The sequence below is a fragment of the Thamnophis elegans genome, chromosome 16 (assembly GCF_009769535.1).
Source record: "Thamnophis elegans isolate rThaEle1 chromosome 16, rThaEle1.pri, whole genome shotgun sequence".
NCBI classification, from domain to species: domain Eukaryota; kingdom Metazoa; phylum Chordata; class Lepidosauria; order Squamata; family Colubridae; genus Thamnophis; species Thamnophis elegans.
This window is the reverse complement of record NC_045556.1, coordinates 28,882,613-28,901,561: the sequence shown is the minus strand read 5'-3', so window position 1 is coordinate 28,901,561 and position 18,949 is coordinate 28,882,613. Positions and strand designations below refer to the sequence as shown.

Below are 18,949 nucleotides of genomic sequence, written 5' to 3'. Positions count from 1 at the left end.
AAGGAGGAGGGCCTTCTCAGTAGTTGCCCCGACCCTTTGGAACGAACTCCCCGTGGAGATTCGTACCCTCACCACCGTCCAGGCCTTCCGCACAGCCCTCAAGAACTGGCTAGCCCGTCAGGCCTGGGGACAAGGATAGCCGCCCCTCCCGAATGATGAATGTATGTTGCTTATTACTTTTATTATATGTGTCTATGTTACTGTTTGTACTTCCCCTCCCTGATTTTATGTGAGCCGCCCTGAGTCCCCTCAGGGAAAAGGGCGGCCTACAAATGTTAATAAAATCTAAATCTAAATCTAAATTAATACTTCACACCATCTGGATTCCATGCCTTCAAATCCAAGGAACTGGAGCGCAGGCGTAGAATCCGGCATCCCGTTGAACCTCTTCACAGCTCCATCCAAATTGCCCTGGGCGATTGACTGGACCAAAATTCAAAAAGCAGTTTGAAGAAATAACGGGGAACTTGCCTTGATTGGAAACCTTTATTAGGGCTAACCACCACAAAATACAGTAGAGAAATATTATACCTAAATCCTACATATTACAACTGCGGGCAGAATAAGATACGCACAAAAATGGAAAAGCAACACAGTCCACAAAGGAAGATGAAGAGTTAAGGAAGATCTTAGAATGTTCAGAGACGAAGGAAATACAAGGAAAGGAGGAATCAGATTACGACTTAGTTTGGGGGAAATGGTATAAATGGCTAGATGATAGAAAGAAGAAATTATTGGAAGTGCAAAAAAACACCAGCCACTTTTTCCTATATGTGGTAGACATGCAACAAGGCAAAAAGATACTGGAGAATGGTACAATTATGGCTGGAACAAATGGTGGGAGATCAAATTCTGTGGAAACCAGAAATTTTCCTCCTAGGCATAATACCGGAGAGGAGTATAAGAAAGATGTGCTTTATTTCGTTATCCATGTATTGACTGTGGCACGAATAATCTATGTGTAGCATTGGGGAAAAAGAACGTATCCCATCAGAGTTAGATATAACTAGAAAAATTTTGGCCTGCGCCGAAGCAGATAGGCTCACCTTAGAATTAAAAAACAGTTGGAATATTATGAATTTGGGAACAGATTTTATTATTGGTATAAGACAAGATGATGAGACTGGAACAAATTGTAAATAATGTGATTGGATAAAAGGATGGATAATGTACTAAGTAGATTGAAAACTAATGGTTGAGGTTATGTGTATATACCGGTGGTGGGATTCAGCCAGTTCGCACCACTTCGGGAGAACCGGTTGTTAACTTTCTGAGCAGTTTGGTGAACTGGTTGCTGGAAGAAATCATTAGGTCAGAGAACTGGTTGTTAAATTATTTGAATCTCACCACTGGTATATACTATCCAGAGGTGGGTTCCTACCAGTTCGCACCAGTTCGGTAGAACCGGTTCGTCAAATCTACCGAACCGGTTAGAAGAGGTTCCACCAGAAAGCAGGCCACACCTACAGAAGAGGTTCCAAAAATTTTTTGAAACCCACCACTGACACACACACAGACACACACACACAGACTCACACAGAGAAAGAGAAAGAAAAAGAAAGAAAAAAAGAAAGAAAAAGTGAGAGAGAGATGAAAGGAAAAAGGGACAGAGAGACAAAAAGAAGGAGAGAGAGAGAGAGAGAACACATGGCTGGCAAGCCACTCCCACAAAGGAGGCCACACTCACAGAGTAGGTTCAAAAAAAATTTGAAACCCACCACTGATACTATCTGTGTGGCCACAACAGCTTCACTGCACTGCATTATTTTAAATGCAAAAACAATAAAAATATATTTTTAAAAAAAGAAAGAAATTGGGAAAATGTAAAATTAAAGTATAGTAGATCAACTAAGTTATAGAGGTAAGATAGGGAGTAGGAAAGATAAGTTAAGATATATTAATGTAAGAAAAGCATATACGGTATGACATAGGCAATATGATTGTCTGATATAAACGGCTAAATATGAATAACTAAGGACTTGGACATGAAAAAGAGTAAGAAACAAGGTGGCCACAAATATAAAATTAAAATGTATACAAAGGGGAACAATAACTGCAAAGACTCACTGATATGTACCAAATTTTTTGGAATATAAGACGCACCGTTTCCCCCCCTAAAACAGTGTGGAAATGTTGGTGTGCCTTATACACCAAATACAGCCATTTTTGGCCTCCCGAGGCTCCATTTTTTTTGCAAAAAATGGGCCTTTTTTTCCCCAAACCAGGAGTTTTTGCCTCCCTCCACCCTGCAGAAGTACTCTGCAGGCTTCAGCAGGGCTGGGGGAAGATAAAAATCCCCCATTTGGGTGAAAAATGGGGGCATTTTTGCCTTCCCCCAGCCCTGCTTAAGCCAGCAGAGTGCTCCTCGGGGCAGGGGGGGGAGGCAAAAACTTTTTTTTCTTACTTACCTCTTTGAAATCTTGGTGCATCTTATACACCGGTGCGTCTTATAGTCCGAAAAATACAATAACTGCTATAAGGCGGAACTTTTAGTTCCCGAGTTGTTTAACGTTACGTGTCTTGGTTGATGTGTTTTAAGTGTTTAAAATTAAAAATTAAAAAAAAAATTGCCCTGGGTTGAGCCTTTCCCCCCCTCCTGCCCTCGGACCTCCCAGGCCATTGACCATTCCCTGGAAAGCATTGCTCCATCCACCACTCCTGGATGTGGGACAACCATCCATCTAATTACCGTTAAAATAATTACCTCTCTGGCTGCTGGGGGGGGGGGGGGGCGCGATAGAAGATCAAGCGGTCGATGACTCTTTTTCCTCGATGCCACAGGGTATACGCACCGCTTCCTGGGGCTTGTAATTAAAAGCGCCCGGTCTTTCAAGTGCGAAATGAAAAGAGCCGGAGGGGGTGGGGTGGCCCGCTGATGATGCAAGCAAAGGAGCAAGTGGGTCACCGTGGGGCAGGTTGTCCATCTCAAGGAGCTTCCCTGGGCCAGAAAGCAAAGCTCTTGGCAGGAAGAAGTTTCTGGAGAACAAGTTGGGCTCCGTCAGAAGAAGATGCTGGTGAAACATCTCTCTTCTTCTTACCATCCCACCGCATGGCTCCGGACCAATAACTGTCTGGGAAATGGCCCCAAATCCCGCCAGAAAAGCCAGCCAAGCATTCCTTGGGTTGGAGGACCTCCGTTCTGGGCTCCCTCCTGGAAATTCTCATATATAGAAAGAGCAGGGGTTGGCAACCTTAAACACTCAAAGAGCCACAAAGGTCCTAACCAGAAGCCCCACGTTCAATTCTGAAGCCGACCAGAAGTCCGGTTCCCCACCAGAGTCTCCTCCTAGTGCAGCGCCCTTTTTCCTATACCTGTCCTAACTGAAAGCCTTATCAATTGTGGAGCTGACTGGCGACAGGGAACCGCAGCAGAGGGATGAAAGAGCCACATGCAGCTCCAGAGCCGCAAGTTGCTGGTCCCTGATACAGAAGATAGATAGATAGATAGATAGATAGATAGATAGATAGATAGATAGATAGATAGATAGATAGATAGATAGATAGATAGATAGATAGATAGATAGATAGATAGATAGATAGATAGATAGATAGATAGATGATAGATAGATATGATAGATAGATAGATAGATAGATAGACAGACAGACAGACAGACAGACAGACAGACAGACACATAGAGAGAGGGGGTATAGCTAGCTATATGATAGATGATGATGATAGCTATAGATGGATTAGATAGATATAGATAGATGATGGATGGATGGGTAGGTAGGTGGGTAGGTAGACAGACAGACAGACAGACAGATAGATATAGAGAGAGGGGGGATAGCTATATATGATAGATGATAGATAGGGAGGGAGGATAGCTAACTATATGATAGATGATGATGATAGCTATAGATGGATTAGATAGATATAGATAGATGATGGATGGATGGATGGGTAGGTAGGTAGATAGATAGATGATAGATAGATGATAGATAGATAGATAGATAGATAGATAGATAGATAGATAGATAGATAGATAGATAGATAGACAGACAGACAGACAGACAGACAGATAGTTGTTGATAGATATAGATAGGAGAAATGGGGGGATAGCTAGCTATATGATAGATAGATGATAGATTAATAGATAGATATAGATACACAGCCCATTTTCAGCCTGCTTTTGGCAGCAGAGGTACCGCGGGTCAGCCCTACCAGCCGACTGGGTCCGGCCCACAAGCCTTCTGTTTGACACCCCTAGTCCAGATGGAGACTTGAGCGAATTGTGTGTTCACCCCCCCGCCTTCTTTCTTTCATCACAGTTGCGGGAGCTGGTCAGCATGTGTATCTACCCGGATCCAGACCAGAGGCCCGATATTGGTTACGTGCACCAGTTAGCGAAACAGATGCACCTCTGGACGTCCAGCACTTGAAGCCTGGCTCCGGCGTCCCGCGAGGAGAACCGTTCCCGGCGTAGTCTTACTTAACTTCTTGTCTCAGACGAAAACCAAGCGGTGCCTCATCGAACTCAAAACAAGCGGCTTTTGAGTGGAGTCGAGCCGCCAATTTAGGGAGATCCTTCCACCATTTCTGTACAGGCGCCCAGCGGGTGGATCTGATCCCAGCCACAGGCTGTACAGTGCGGCAGCCAGCATGAGTTGCGTTGCCTCTTCCGAAAACGGATAACATGTTACCGATGTAGATCTCGTGTTTTGTTTTGTTGTTGTTTTTTTAAAAGATCCTTTCTTCAAACTGTTTTGTGTGTAATCTAAGTTAGGCTTTGTAAAACAAAGGTTTTCTGGTTGGTGTATTTTTGACGTACCCCTTGTGTATCTTTTAACGAATGTGAAATATTGGGGCAATGAATCCCTTTGGGAAAATCACTTTAATCCTAACGTTAAGAATTGCAATAGATTTTTTTTTTTTCGGGGAAGGGGGGAGGCGTAATGTGTATAACTGCTCCTTTGCTTCTTCTAGCAGTGGTTATTAGCAAGTTCAGATTTTAAGTTCGTGTATTTTTTTTTTAAAAAAAACACCAAACAAGACATCCGACCTGCATTTTTAATTTTCGTTCGTTATTTCTCTCCGTTGCAAGAGAACGGTATGACGGAGGAGGAGAAGACTGAATTTTTATTTTCCAATAAACCCTAGAATGATTTATTTTGCAGCGTGTGTCGTCAGCTCAGACCAGGCGGACTTTCAAACCAAAGGGAATGTCATTGCGTTTTGTCACCGTTTTTTTTTTCCCGGTTCAAGATCGCCGCGGCCGGGGAGCGATCTGACTACAGCCGCTGGGGATACCGTTTTCTAAAGCCCATCTCCCGCCAGGGTTGAACCCCTAAATAAAATTCAGGGCACTCCCCCCACCCCCCAAGGGCCTCGGAACCAAGTGTAAGTCCGAAGCAAAATGATGCTGAATACCCAGAGCGGTGTGGCCTGCTATTTTTTTTTTTTTACTGTGAAAACTCATTTACCAATGTGAATACTTTTTAAGCAAGCTGATCTGAAGGAAAACAAAACGGGGAAAAAAAATATCCAGATGTAAGCGTTCCGGAGATGTATGGCTTAAGTTTTTTTAAAAATTTGACGGAGCCTTACCTCTGGGATCACTATACCATGCAACCATTGGGGGGGGAGGGGTAGTCTTAAGCTGCTTTCTGCAGGCCACTTTATTAGAGCAGGAGGAAGAGGCAGAAAAGTTTTTTTTCTTCTGGAAAGATGATTAAAGATACCTCCTACCGGCAGTTTTTTTTTTTTTTTTTTTTCATCTCTGGGTTCTTTGAAAAAAGCAAACTTAAGCCACCGGTTTGGAACGAAGGGTTTTAAGAAGGGCCAAACTGCGAAGTAGGGCAGGTGGGATGTGGGGATGACCAAAGGCCCAGGAAAAGTTTATTCATGAAGACCTTGCAAACCGGCTCCCAATTGTGGATATCTGCAGGTGATATTTGGGGGTGGGGTGGGGGGATGCTACCTAGCCTTGGGGGTAACAACTCTGGAAAAGTTTTAGGCTGTTGGGGGATTTCGACTCCACCTGACTATGTGCTCTTTCTCTCTCGCTTTCTTTCTCGTGTGCCATTAAGGCCTCCTCTTAGTGCTTAAGTTGTCATCCTTTTGGAGAAAGGGGGGGGAGGCAACTGTAAATTTTTAGGCAAGATTTAAAATGATTTACCAAATAAAAGTTTCCTTCGTAAAAAGAAAACGGTCCCCAGCATTGAGTTGGTGTCGACGAGGGGCTTAAAACTAGCACCTTTCACAGTCTACTTCGCTCGGTCGGAGAGCATAGTTAAAGCCAGGTAGTTCTCTGACTTACGACCACGATGGAGCCTAAATTTTACATTGCTAAGCAAAGATGGTGGCGAAGGGAGCCTTTTTCAGTTAAGGGAGCTTTGTCCCCTTTTTTACGACTTTTCTTGCCACCGTTGGTTAATGAATCACTACAGTGGGTTAAGTGAGTGACACAGTTGTAAAGTGAATCTGGCTTCCCCGTTGTCTTGGGACGGTCATGTGACCTCCAGGATCCTGAAACCGTCATAAGTCCAGGCCATTGAAATAATTACCTCTCTGGCTGCTGAGACCATTAGTTTGCTTAATGGGTTTGTGACCTTCTGAGACTCCTTGCCAAGTTCTGCCTGGCAGCTCTCCAAGCCAGATAAGGTTTGTGACCGTAAATCCTCCCTTGAAAGACTTTGCTGGATGTGAATGAGCAGAATTCACAATAAATTAATTAAAGGGGTTTTTGTCGGGCCCAGGAGTTTGCTTCATGCTCTTGGGAAGCCTTGGTCAGAACAATAACCCAACTTGGAAAAGTCACTAAGCGAAAGTTGTAAGTCAAGGAGGACCCCCCTGTATTCAAACCCCTAAAGCTTACATCACAACAGGTAGAGGATGATGGGCTTGGAGACTCTTCCCTGCCCTCCTCCAAATTGCAAGAACCAACCCATCCTGTTCTCATTATTTGTTTTATTCGTTTGGTTAATTGTAACATTCTCAAAAAATGATTTCGACTTTGAAGGAATACTCTCGGTCCCCTAACCGTGTCCCGGACTCTCCGGCGGGGAATCAGGACGTGTCCATGGTCTGCACCGTCTCCTCAGCCACTTCCAGTTCCAGACGGATCACCTTTTCCGACAGGACCCCCGTCGTGCCCTTCTCACAACGGTATTTTCCTTGCCTGTCGAGGAGTAAAAAGGCACCGTCACAAAAGCTTTGCGGGTCTGAGTAACTTACCAGGCTGGCAAGCAAGACTTTTCCCCCCCCCCCGAGAATTTAGGGAATCTTGAGGACTATAACCACGTGTGGACTTCTCGTGCCTGGGGAGATTCTCCATGGGCTTGTGGTTATCCCTAAGGTGCTTTCCCCGCCTCCCAAAAGGCTCCCCCCCCCCGAGGACGTTTCGCTTCTCATGCAAGAATAATAGCAGTTAGACTTATATACCGCTTCATAGGGCTTTCAGCCCTCTCTAAGCGGTTTACAGAGTCAGCAAATTGCCCCCACAGTCTGGGTCCTCATTTTACCCACCTCGGAAGGATGGAAGGCTGAGTCAACCTTGAGCCGGTAAGATTTGAACCGCCGAACTGCAGCTTAGCAGTCAGTTGAAGAGGCTGCAGTACTGCACTCTAACCACTGCGCCACCTTGGCTTCAGTTCTGACGGAACATGAACTTTCCCACGCCCCCAACCGTTCAGCCAGAACTGAGAAAGCTTCTGGGATGATAAGCGAAACATCTTCAAGCAAAAACGAAGAAAGTTCCTCTGCCAGATTTTGCAAGGTGGGTTGCGAAAAAAAGGGCATGTTGATACCACTGCAAACGTTTTCAGGTCGCATCCTGGACAGGAGCTGAAACATTCACGTGGCCCATTCAGCCTCGTGTCCCATAGCCTGAATTCCTCCATGGCAGCCTTTGAGCAATGAAGTCGATGCATCGATTAATCGTTTGCAGACTATCCCACAGGTGCTTTTTTTTCCAAGAGTCGACTGGACTTTGTTTTTCTTTGAAGAGGTTTCGCTTCTCATCCAAGAAGCTTCTTCAGTTCTGACTGAAGGATTTATGTTCAGTCAGAACTGAAGAAACTGAGAAGCAAAAGGTCTTCAAGGAAACACAAGGAAGTTCAGTCGCCTCTCGAAATTCTCGGATGACTGAGAATCTCCGTAGACATTTGCAGGCTACCTTAGACAGCAAGTCCTTGAGTTACAACCACAATTGAGCCCGACATGGGTGTTGCTAAGCGAGGCATGGGTTCAGTGAGTTTTGCCCCATTGTACGACTTCCCTTGCCACCATTGTTAAGCGAATCGCTGTAATTAAGTTAGGAACCCAGTTGTTAAGTGAATCTGGCTTCCTCATTGTCTGAAGGTCGCAAAAGCGGATCACACGACCTCTGACACAACGCAACTGTCGTAAATACAAGTCAGGTGCCAACAATCTGAGTTTTGGTTACGAGGATGCCGCAACCGTCTTAAGTGTGGAAAAAAAACAGTTGTAAGTCACTTTTTAACTTCGGTCACTGAAATGTTGTAAGTCGAGAACTACCTTTGGTTATAATTGTGCTTCAAGGTTTCTCACCCCCGTATGCAAGACCTCCAGACCACTGTCCCCTTTTGCACATCCGTTGCAACCCTAAGCAAAAGAAACTCTTCTGGTTCACCCAAACACCCAAATACACACACACACGTCTCACCTTTCCCCCTTTTTGTTGGGTGTGTTGAACGGACGGATGAAGTCCAGCTTGTTCTTGCTAATGACACAGATATCAATATTACTGCCCGAGCCCAGGTCATTAAAGATGCCGGCTGCAATAGCGTCTCTCACGAGCTGTTTGGCCTCTTCTTCCTGGGGGGAGGGAGGGGGAAGGAGGAGAGGGAAAAAAATAGCAATATCCCTTAGACTTATATACTGCTTTACAACGTTTTACAGCCCTCTCTAAGTAGTTTACATAGTCAGCCTCTTGTCCCAACAATCTGAGTCCTCATTTGACCCACCTCGGAAGAATAGAAGGACCGAGTCAACCTTAAGCTGGTCAGAATCAAACTGTTGGCAGTGGGCAGAATTAGCCTGCAATGCTGCAGTCTAACCACAGTGCTTCTATGGCAGATGACTAGATAGATGATAGATAGATAGATAGATAGATAGATAGATAGATAGATAGATAGATAGATAGATAGATAGATAGATAGATAGATAGATGATATAGAAAATAAATGATATAGATATAGAAGACAGATGATAGATAGATGATAGATTAGATAGAGATAGATAGATAGATATAGAAGATAGATGATAGATAGATGATAGAGATAGATGACAGATAAATGATATAGATAGATAGATAGATGATAGATAGATAGAGATAGATGATAGAGATAGATGATAGAGATAGATGATAGAGATAGATGATAGATATAGCGATAGATGATTGACAGATAGAGATAGATAAGATATAGATATAGATATAGATAGATAGATAGATAGATGATATAGAAAATAAATGATAGATATAGAAGACAGATGATAGATAGATGATAGATTAGAGATAGATGATATAGAAGATAGATGATAGAGATAGATGACAGATAAATGATATAGATAGATAGATAGATAGATAGATAGATGATAGATAAGATAGAGATAGATGATAGAGATAGATGATAGATAGATGATAGATGATAGAGATAGATGATTGATAGATAGATAGATAGATAGATAGATAGATAAGATAGATAGATAGATAAGATAGATATAGATGATAGAGATAGATAGATAGATAGATAGATAGATAGATAGATGATAGATAGATAGATAGATAGATAGATAGATAGATAGATAGATAGATAGATAGATAGATAGATAGACAGACAGACAGACAGACAGACTGACGATACTCTGTTTCCCTGGAGAATAAGCCCAATCAGGCTTTTGAGCGCATGCGCTAAAATAAGCCCTCCCTTGAAAATAAACCCACCCCCAAAATATTGCAACACAGCAGCAGCCATGAGGTGACCACACTCGCCGCCTCCTGCACCTCAAAAATAATGAGACATCCCTGAAAATAAGGCCAAGCGTTTATTTCGGGGGTCAAAAGAAAATAAGACCCCGTCTTATTTTCGGGAAAACGTGGCAATATTACATGTCTTAACAGCCACCTGGTAAAGCAAAGGGAAATAATAAAAGCCATTAAAAAGCAAAACTTAGAATATTTTGGACATGGGATGCGACACCGAGAAAAACACGCCATCCTTTACTTAATCCTGCAGGGAAAAATTGAAGGCAAATGAGGTCCAGGCAGGAGAAGGACACCGTGGCTTCAAAATCTAAGGGACTGGTTTAGACAAAACTAAGTAATATTTTTTTCATGCGGCTGCTGACAAAAATTGGATTGCCAACATGATCTCCAAGGTCCGATGACGGATATGGCACAAGAAGAAGAGAAGAAGCCGTTTTAACAGCAGCCAGGATTATCTTTGCACAATATTGGAAAAATAAAGAAATGCTGCGAGATGAAGAGGTAATTAAGAAGATGCTAAGACTGTTCAGAAATGGATAGGCGGACATCGAAAATCAAACAGAAAGAAGGCACCGAATATTATCAAACAAACACGGAATCTACTTTATCAGTGGTTGTGGAAAAGGGGTGAAGAGTAAGAATTAATAAAAATTTCTTAAAAGAGAGAAAGCCTGAATTTAGGCAGGGGGCCTTGAAAGAATGCCATGTCGGATATGAAAAGAGAAAAAGAGAAAAATGACAGTCCAAGGATCAAATCTTAGAAGAACTGTATGGATTTCAGCACCTCTTGCCCTCCCTGTCTCGTAGACCCCATCCAGACCACCTAGCCCACCCCAGAGCCCCTCACTCTACAAGGCTGAGTGATGGAGGGGGGGAAGGCGCGCTCCTCATCCTCACCGTCAAAGTGTGGCTTGAAAAACAGACCCACCTCTCTTTAACCCTAAAGGTTCTCCCAATTTTTTCCCCAGCAGCAGCTGCCATGCGTGGCGCTGAAGAGGACCCCAATGGGGCAATTGAGCCTGTTCCCAGCACATGTTCAAGACCCTCCAGAGACCCTCCACACAAGAGGCCCGGATTTTCACAGCTCAATTATTTCGGCTCCAAATCTCCTCCGTGCAAATGGCCTGTTTGCTCATTTTCAGGAACCTGGTTACTCCTAATTTCATCTGTCTTTGTCTCTCTCTCTCTCTCTTTTTCTCTATTTCTTTCTCTCTTTCTCTGTTTCTTTCTCTCTTTCTCTTTCTCTGTGTTTCTTTCTTTCTCTTTGTTTCTCTCTGTTTCTTTCTCTCTCTCTCTTTCTCTCTCTCACACACCAAGCTGGCTCTCAATTCAGGACCTGGCTTGTCAGATCAAATACGCCCAACCTAATTCTACCAAGCCAATGTTTTGCAAACTTGGCCACTTGGCCAATTCTGGGTGGACTTCGACTCCCAGAATTCCCCAGGCAGCAAACTCAGCATAACAAAAGTAGGACGGGACCCCGGAGGTCTTCTAGTCCAACCCCCTGCTCAAACAGGAGGCTCTATATACCATTCTCGTGGGGAGTTGGAACTCCACAGATCTTCCAAGTGGCTAACCCCAGCCCTAATCAGACTCAGACGGTCCCCATTTAATAGCCGTGGGGGTATTTCAACCCTCTCCTTTCTTAAATCCTTCCAGCAGATCCACAAGGCAAGCTACACAGGGCAGGAACATGATCCAGACCCGGGATATCAATTCAGACAACCCTGCCCCAAACCTCCTTGGGAGGAAAAGGGGGTGAAGTCTTCCAGACCAACTTCACCCCACCGAAAGCTTTAAGCAACGGGAAAATGCCGACTGCCCACTTATGAGCAAAAACTCAAAATACAGATTTAACGACGGTACTGCCAAGGAGGCGGCGTTATAATTAATTGGGATTGGGGCTGGGGAGGGAGAGAAAAGTCTCCTAAAAGTTTGGGATCACTCCAAAGAGAGGAGATCCACCTTGAAGGCTGCAGGATCTAAGCTACCTGGGAAGGCAGCCCTTCCCTCCTCCCCCACCCCTCCCCAGAGATATCCCATAAATGAGATGATACAGTAAGAGTGATGTACTGCGTTTGAAGTCAGCTGCGACAAGACACTCTTTCCAGGGCGGGTGGGCGGGCTTGCGCGGCGTTGCTATATCGCGTAATGTGTCCCCGGGCTCCGATGTGCTCCGTCATTTACCGGCGCAAGACAAATGGGCCGCGCTCGTTAAAAGGCACAAAGAGGACCGGGCCAGCCGCCTAATGGTCACCGCAGCTGTGCCAAGCGGCGGGAAGAGGCCACGCCAGAGCTCCCCGAGTTCATTAAAACTGACCAGTAATGGATCCGCGAAAGGGCGCCGGAGGAATTGAGCGGTAAAGGCTAAAATAAATAACACGTCGCGGAGAGCTCGTCCGAAATGGTGTTTGATAAATTATTTATCGCGGAAGAGATTGCCTGCATTTAATTTTGGAGCCACTGGTAGCATCTTTAAAATATGATTTATGTCTTGTAATGCCATTAAACTCTATATTGGCCCTCTGTTGGCTATAAAGTCTGCTGAGATTTAAAGAGCGGGTTTTAAAAGTGTCACTGCAAGCATCATCGTGGAGAGGCCCGTATTAAATCTTGACTTTAAACCCGCTGTCGGGAGAGTTGCCGCGCCAAAACTTGATATATTGCCTCCTTCCAGCTCTAATGACAAGAGGCCCAAACGGTTGGGAGTCTCCTCCTTTCCCCCACTCAAACGTTTCTGCCTTTGTCTTGGAGATGTGGGGTCAATCTGGCCGGGGAGGGAAGGAGGGCAGGAGAACGGCCAACTCAGGATTTTCAGAAGAAAAAAAAATGCAAGGGCCAAACTTACCATATTTTTTCAATGATAAGACGCACCAGTGTATAAGACACATCAAGATTTTGAAGAGGTACTGTATTTTTCGGAGTAGAAGATGCACCTTTCCCCCCCCCAAAAAAGAAGGTGAAAATCTGGATGCGTCTTATACACTGAATACAGCATTTTTGGCCTCCTGAAACCCTGCCCCCCCCTCGCAAAAATGACCGTGCACAGCCTTTAGGAGGCTTCCATAGTGCTTCTGGGGGCTGGGGAAGGCAAAAATGAGCAAAAAATGGCCCATTTATTGCTCATTTTTAACCCTCCCCCAGCCCCTAGGAGCACTCCTAAAGGCTATGCATGCCGGGTTTTTTGACAAAAAAATGGGCTCGTTTTGGCAAAAAACAGGCCTCTTTTGGGAGGTCTGCAGAGTGCAAAAAACTTTTTTTTAAATTTGCCTCTTCAAAATCTTGCTGCGTCTTATACTCCAAAAAATATGGTAAGTAAGAAAAAAAAAAGTTTTTGCCTTCCCTCAGCCCCCAGCAGGTTTCAGCAGGGCTGGGAAAAGGCAAAAATGCCCCCGGGGGCAGGGCTTCAGGAGGCTAAAATGGCTATATAAGATGCACCAACATTTCCACGCTCTTTTAGGAAGGGGAAGGTGCGTCTTATACCCTGAAAAATACGGTAACCACCGGCTCTTGTGGCCCACCAGCTGCCAGCATAGCTGGCGGCAGACTCAGACAGTGAGGAGGTTGGGGAGGATCGTGGGCCAGTCCTGGAGTCTGGGAAAGGCTCTGAGGAGGGCTCTGTGTCGGAAGCAGAGAGAGGGCCAGGGCCATATGCCAGTTATCAGCTGCCTTCATAGTCAAACATCAGTGAGGCAGAAGAACAGCTGGAGCCTGTTCCCAGTGTGCACATGTGCAGAGCTGCCAGACGAAGGGAAGAGCTAAAGAACAGGGGTCGACTTGGGAGTAAGGCCACAGGTGGACGATGAATGGCCCCTCCCAGAGGAAATAAAAGAGGATTCCTTCTTCCACCCCATTCCAAGAGTGTCCATCCCAAATTGCATAGCTAAAAGTCTGTAGAGATTCTCAGTCCTCCAGGTCATGGTTGTCCCAAAGGTGCTTTTTTCAGGAGGCAACAGGACTTCCTTGGTTTTTCCCCGAAGACATTTAGAGAAGCGAGTGAGCTGAAGACGAAAACCAGAAAGTCCCGTTGCCTCTTGGGAGGAAAAAAGAGCACTTTTGGGAGAAAGAAACCCATAGCTTCCCTACAAGAGAATAGATTGAATCCTTTGTGATGTTCTCTGACCTTGATGGGCTCTCCTGCAGATGCTTGGTGACCAGCCTTAGGCAACCTCATCGGAGCACTGTAGGAAAACCCACCAAGCTTGGAGCACCTCAGGAACCCAAAACAACTTGCAATGGTCCTGAGCTGGTGAATCCTTCCTCTTCCAAGAAGCAAAGAATGTGTTGTGGCCCACCACTGGCGACAGACTCAAGACAGTGAGGAAGTTGGGGAGGAACCTGGGCCAGTCCTGGAGTCTGGGGAAGGCTCTGATGAGGGCTCTGTGTCAGAGGCAGAGAGGGGGCGAGGGCCATCCAACAGTTTTCAGCTGCCTTCAGAGTCAAACATCAGTGAGGCAGAAGAACAGCTGGAGCCTGTTCCCAGTGTGCGCCTGCGGAGAGTTGCCAGACAAAGGGAAGAGCTAAAGAACAGGGGTCGACTTGGGAGTAAGGCCACAGGTGGACAATGAATGCCCCCTCCCAGAGGAGATAAAAGAGGAGAGAAAGGGGAGTGGAGTCTGCAGGAGACAATTAGTTCACTTATTATTGTGAAGATTTGCTTATCCAAGTTCCTGGCTCACAGAGTCCTTGCCAGGCATTTCCTTGTACAGCGTTGTGACTGGAAGTTCTCGGTCTAGCAAATATCCAAAGCCTGATAAGGTCGGTTGTTGCAATTATACCTTGAAAGGCTTATTGCTGGGACTTTTCTTAACCAAATAAGAGGGGGGGTGTTTTCGGGACAAGGGTTGTGTTTCATGATTCTGTTAAGCCTGGGTCAGAACACTTGACCCAACTCAAGTCCAACACCATCTGATTTTCCTGGACACGATATAGAAATGGCCTGTCCACCTCCTCTTCCTTCCAGATGTTTTTCCAGCTTAACCAGCTGGAGACGCAAAGCTGGAATATCCTGTCCAGCAAGTGCTAACCAGATCTGACCCAGCTTCGCTTCTACGCTGGACAAGGTCAAGATAGTAACCGCCTTTTACATTTCTCCAGCTCGGCAAATTTGAAGACAGGTGGACTTCAACGCCCAGAATTCCATGCTGATTAGGGAATTCTGGTCATTGGAAATCCACCCATCTTCTGGTTGCCAAGCTGGTGAAAGCTTGCATTGAGCTTGGAGGTTTTCCTGAAGTCATTTCATGGCCCAAATTAGGTAATGTTATCGATGCTTGTCATCTGATGTTGATCTCATCAAAAGTAAAATCATGCACTTAGGTAAGAAAACCCAAAGGACACATATAGACTGGGTGAAACCAGGCTTAATAGCAGTGACTGAGAGCGATCTTGGAGTCTTAGTGAACAACCAGCTAAATAGGAGCCAGCCGTGTGCGGCGGCAGCCAAAAAAGCCAATGCAATCCTAAGCTGCATTAACAGAGGGATACAATCAAGATCAAGGGAGGTACTAATACCGCTCTATAAAGCCACACCTAGGATACTGAACCCAGTTTTGATTACCATGCTATAAAAAAGAGGTTGAGACTCTAGAAAGAGGGCAGAGAAGAGCAACCAGGATGATGAGGGGACTGGAGGCTAAAACGTACGACGAACAGCTGCAGGAACTGGGTATGGCAAGTCTAGTGAAGAGAAGGACCAGGGGAGACAGAATAGCAGCTTTCCAAAACTTGAGAGCTGGGGTTGGGGTTGGACTAGATGACCTAGAAGGTCCCTTTCACCTCTGTTAAACTGAATCTAAGATGATCAAAGATCTGGAGACTAAAACATGAAGAACGGTTACGGGAACTGGGCACGGCTGGTCTAGTGAAGGGAAGGACCAGGAGAGACAGGATAGGAGTCTTCCAATATTTGAGGGGCTGCCCCAGAGAGGAGGGGGGGTGGTCAAGCTATTCTCCAAGGCACCCGAAGGCCAAACAAGGGATAATGGATGGAAACTGACCAAGGAGAGATTCAACCTGGAAATAAGGAAGAATTTTCTGACAGTGACAACAATCAACCAATGGAACAGAGGTTGTGGGAGCTTCATCACTGGAAGCTTTCAATAAGAGATTGGACTGCCATATATCAGAAATGGTGGTACCTGCTTGGGAAGGGGGTTGGACTAGATGATCTACAAGGTCCCTCCCAACTCTGTTAATCTGTTAATGTTACCTGATTTGGGCCATCAAAAGCCTGCAAGAAAACTACCAAGCTCAGAGAGCACTAAGGACACCTCATTTCAACCCCGAGCTCCAAATATTCTCCTTTATTGAGTTCTATTTCTCCGTAGCCTTTCCCTTATATGAAATCCTTTGAGAACACATCATTCGACATTATTATTTATTTCTTTCTTTCTTTTTGAAACACAAAACTGTCAGGAAGCAATTCCCGCTTTTCAAAAGAAGGCCTATCAATTCACCGGCTGTGATAAGGATTGTATCCACAACTTGATTTTTTTTTTTAAAAAAAGATATCCTTATTTATGACTTTTTCCAAACAGACCGGCCAGTTCTTACAAAATCGGGGAAGGGGAGAAAAGTTGTGGGGGGGAGGGGGAATAAATAAAGGCAAAAAGGAGAGATAAAAAGACAAATTACTTTTTAAGCAGGAATCTGAGAGAAATAACTGGGTTGGAGAAAGGGCAGCGTGAGGGAGGTCAGGCCAGCTGTAAAAATCTATAGAGAAGGGGATTCGAGACTAGGAAAATGATCGTTGTTGAAGGCTAAATAAACCCAGGGCAGGATAATTAAAGCGTGGAAGAATAATGCGGATACACTCGTCTTCCGGGAGAAATTGTGCGCGAATCAATATGTAACTGAGAGCAGGGGCTAAATCTGCTGGGAAGTTCAAAGGAGAACCGACCCGACACATAGACTAAAAATCAAAGCAATTTTCATTTCTTTCTCCAAAAGATCCTTTCGGTCATTTCTTTGCGCCCCCCCCCCAAAAGGGGGGAGGAAATAAAATAGGTTAGAAAGGGGAATGCGGGAAGTCAAACCACTTTACCTGCCCAAATGTTCTTTCCAGCTTTCTTAAGAAAGGTAGAATCAAATAAGAAGAATGAAGATTAGGGGACTGGAGGCTAAAACATATGAAGGACGGTTGCAGGAACTGGGTACGTCTCATTTAATGAAAAGAAGGACTAGGGGAGACATGATAGGAGTCTTCCAATATCTCAGGAGCTGCCAAAAAGAAGAGGGAGTCAAGCTATTCTCCAAAGCACCTGAGGGCAGGACAAGAAGCAATGGGTGGAAACTAATCAAGGAGAGAAGCAACCTAAAACTAAGGAGAACTTTTCTGACAGTGAGAACAATTAATCAGTGGAACAATTTGCCTCCAGAAGTTGTGAATGCTCCAACACTGAAAGTTTTTAAGAAGAAATTGGATATCCATTTGTCTGAAGTGGTGTAGGGTTTCCTGCCTAAGAAAGGGGTTGGACTAGAAGACCTCCAAGGTTCCTTCCAATTCTGTTCGTCTATCCTAAGGTAACCCCAAGAGTCACATTTCTTTCTGCTGATCTAAAAGGAGAGCTCACCAAGAGGTGTTTTGAGGTCTACATGAGCTAAGCTTTTCTTTTTGAGCTAAGCAAGACCTTTTTGGAGGCTCCCAAGAAACCCAGGAGACTCATAAGTGCATCTGAAGGAGAGCTGACCTTCTCAAGTCCCATTCTTCTATCTGGATTTTGGTGAGAAGGTTTTTCCTAGACTTGCTGTCCACTAACTTTGACAAGGAGGGCAGGACAAGAAGCAACGGATGGGAACTAATCAAGGAGAGAAGCAACCTAGAACTTGGGGAAAAAAATCCTGATAGTGAGAACAATTAACCAGTGGAACAACTTGCCTCCAGAAGTTGTGAATGCTCCAACGCTGGAAGTTTTTAAGAAGAGATTGGACAACCATTTGTCTGAAGTGGTGTAGGGTCTCCTGCCTAAGAAAGAGGTTGGACTAGACTCTTAAAGTCCCTTCCAACTTGTGTTATTCTATTCTGTTCCATATTCTATTCTTTTACCTATTCTATTCTACTCTACTTTTTATTCTATTCTACTCTATATTTTTTATTTTAATCTATTCCACTCTATTTTTTAGTTTATTCTATTCTATTCTTTTCTATTCTACTACTCTATTTTCTATTCTGTTCTGTTCTATTCTACTACTCTACTCTATTTTCTATTCTATTCTATTTTATTCTCTAGTCCAGTGATGGAGAACCTTTTTTGGCTCGCGTGCTTTTTTTGTCCTCCCCAGGCTCCAGAGGCTTTATAGGAGCCTGGGGAGGGTGAAAAGAGCCTCCCCCGCACCCCCAGAGGCCCTCCGGAGGCTTCAAGAGCTTCCCTGAAGCCTCCGGAGCGTGAAAAACTGGCCCATCAGGCAAATCGGAAGTTTGGGAACAGATTTCCGGTTTGCACCCTCCAGAGCCTTCAGAGGCTTCCCTGAAGGCTCTGGAGGATTAAAAACGGCCCTACGGACAAACCGGATTCCGGAGGGTGAAAAATGGCCTCAAAAGAAGGCCGAAGTCAGCTGGCCAGCGCACAAATGCTCTAGTCTCTTCTATTCTATTACTATCGGAGAGTTCTGCCCTCTCACATTAACTTAGTCAATACTTTTCTTCCACACCAAGAAGAAAGTTGCAAGGAAGTGTTGCATGAACCCCAGGCAGCTGAGGAGTCCCAATAACACACACTGACTTCTCCCTTGAGGAAATGACTTGCCCGTAACTTCACATCCACGGAATAGATTTAATTCTGCCACGAACTTCACACTTTTAAGACTTTGCCTGCTGGTATTTTGCGTTGTCCACAGCTGCAGAGGGATCAACATTCAGGCACGGTGGCCTCAGCACTGGGCAATGTGTCTCCTGGTACGGTAGTTCTTCAGAAAAATCTGTTTGGGTTCCTTTACTCAGATGCATGTTCTACCCCTCATGTCAGGGTGAGATAGTATCTTGCTTCCTAAATGATCTGAGA

General features: G+C 44.8%; 2 protein-coding genes across 2 annotated transcripts in view; one reads left to right on the top strand and one right to left on the bottom strand.

Annotated features, from left to right (window-relative positions):
- NEK6 (NIMA related kinase 6) overlaps positions 1-5,470 on the top strand; it is an 80,725-nt gene extending 75,255 nt beyond the window's left edge. Inside the window, exon 10 of the mRNA XM_032232905.1 lies at positions 4,270-5,470. Within this exon, the coding sequence (XP_032088796.1) occupies positions 4,270-4,380 (111 nt within the window). The 3' untranslated portion in view covers positions 4,381-5,470. The remainder of the gene's footprint in view (positions 1-4,269) is intronic.
- A 1,422-nt stretch (positions 5,471-6,892) lies between these two features.
- Positions 6,893-18,949, bottom strand: part of PSMB7 (proteasome 20S subunit beta 7) — a 32,520-nt gene continuing 20,463 nt past the window's right edge. Inside the window, exons 7-8 of the mRNA XM_032233387.1 lie at positions 8,625-8,776; positions 6,893-7,118 (exon numbers count right to left, since the gene is read on the bottom strand). Of these exons, the coding sequence (XP_032089278.1) occupies positions 7,007-7,118; positions 8,625-8,776 (264 nt within the window). The 3' untranslated portion in view covers positions 6,893-7,006. The remainder of the gene's footprint in view (positions 7,119-8,624; positions 8,777-18,949) is intronic.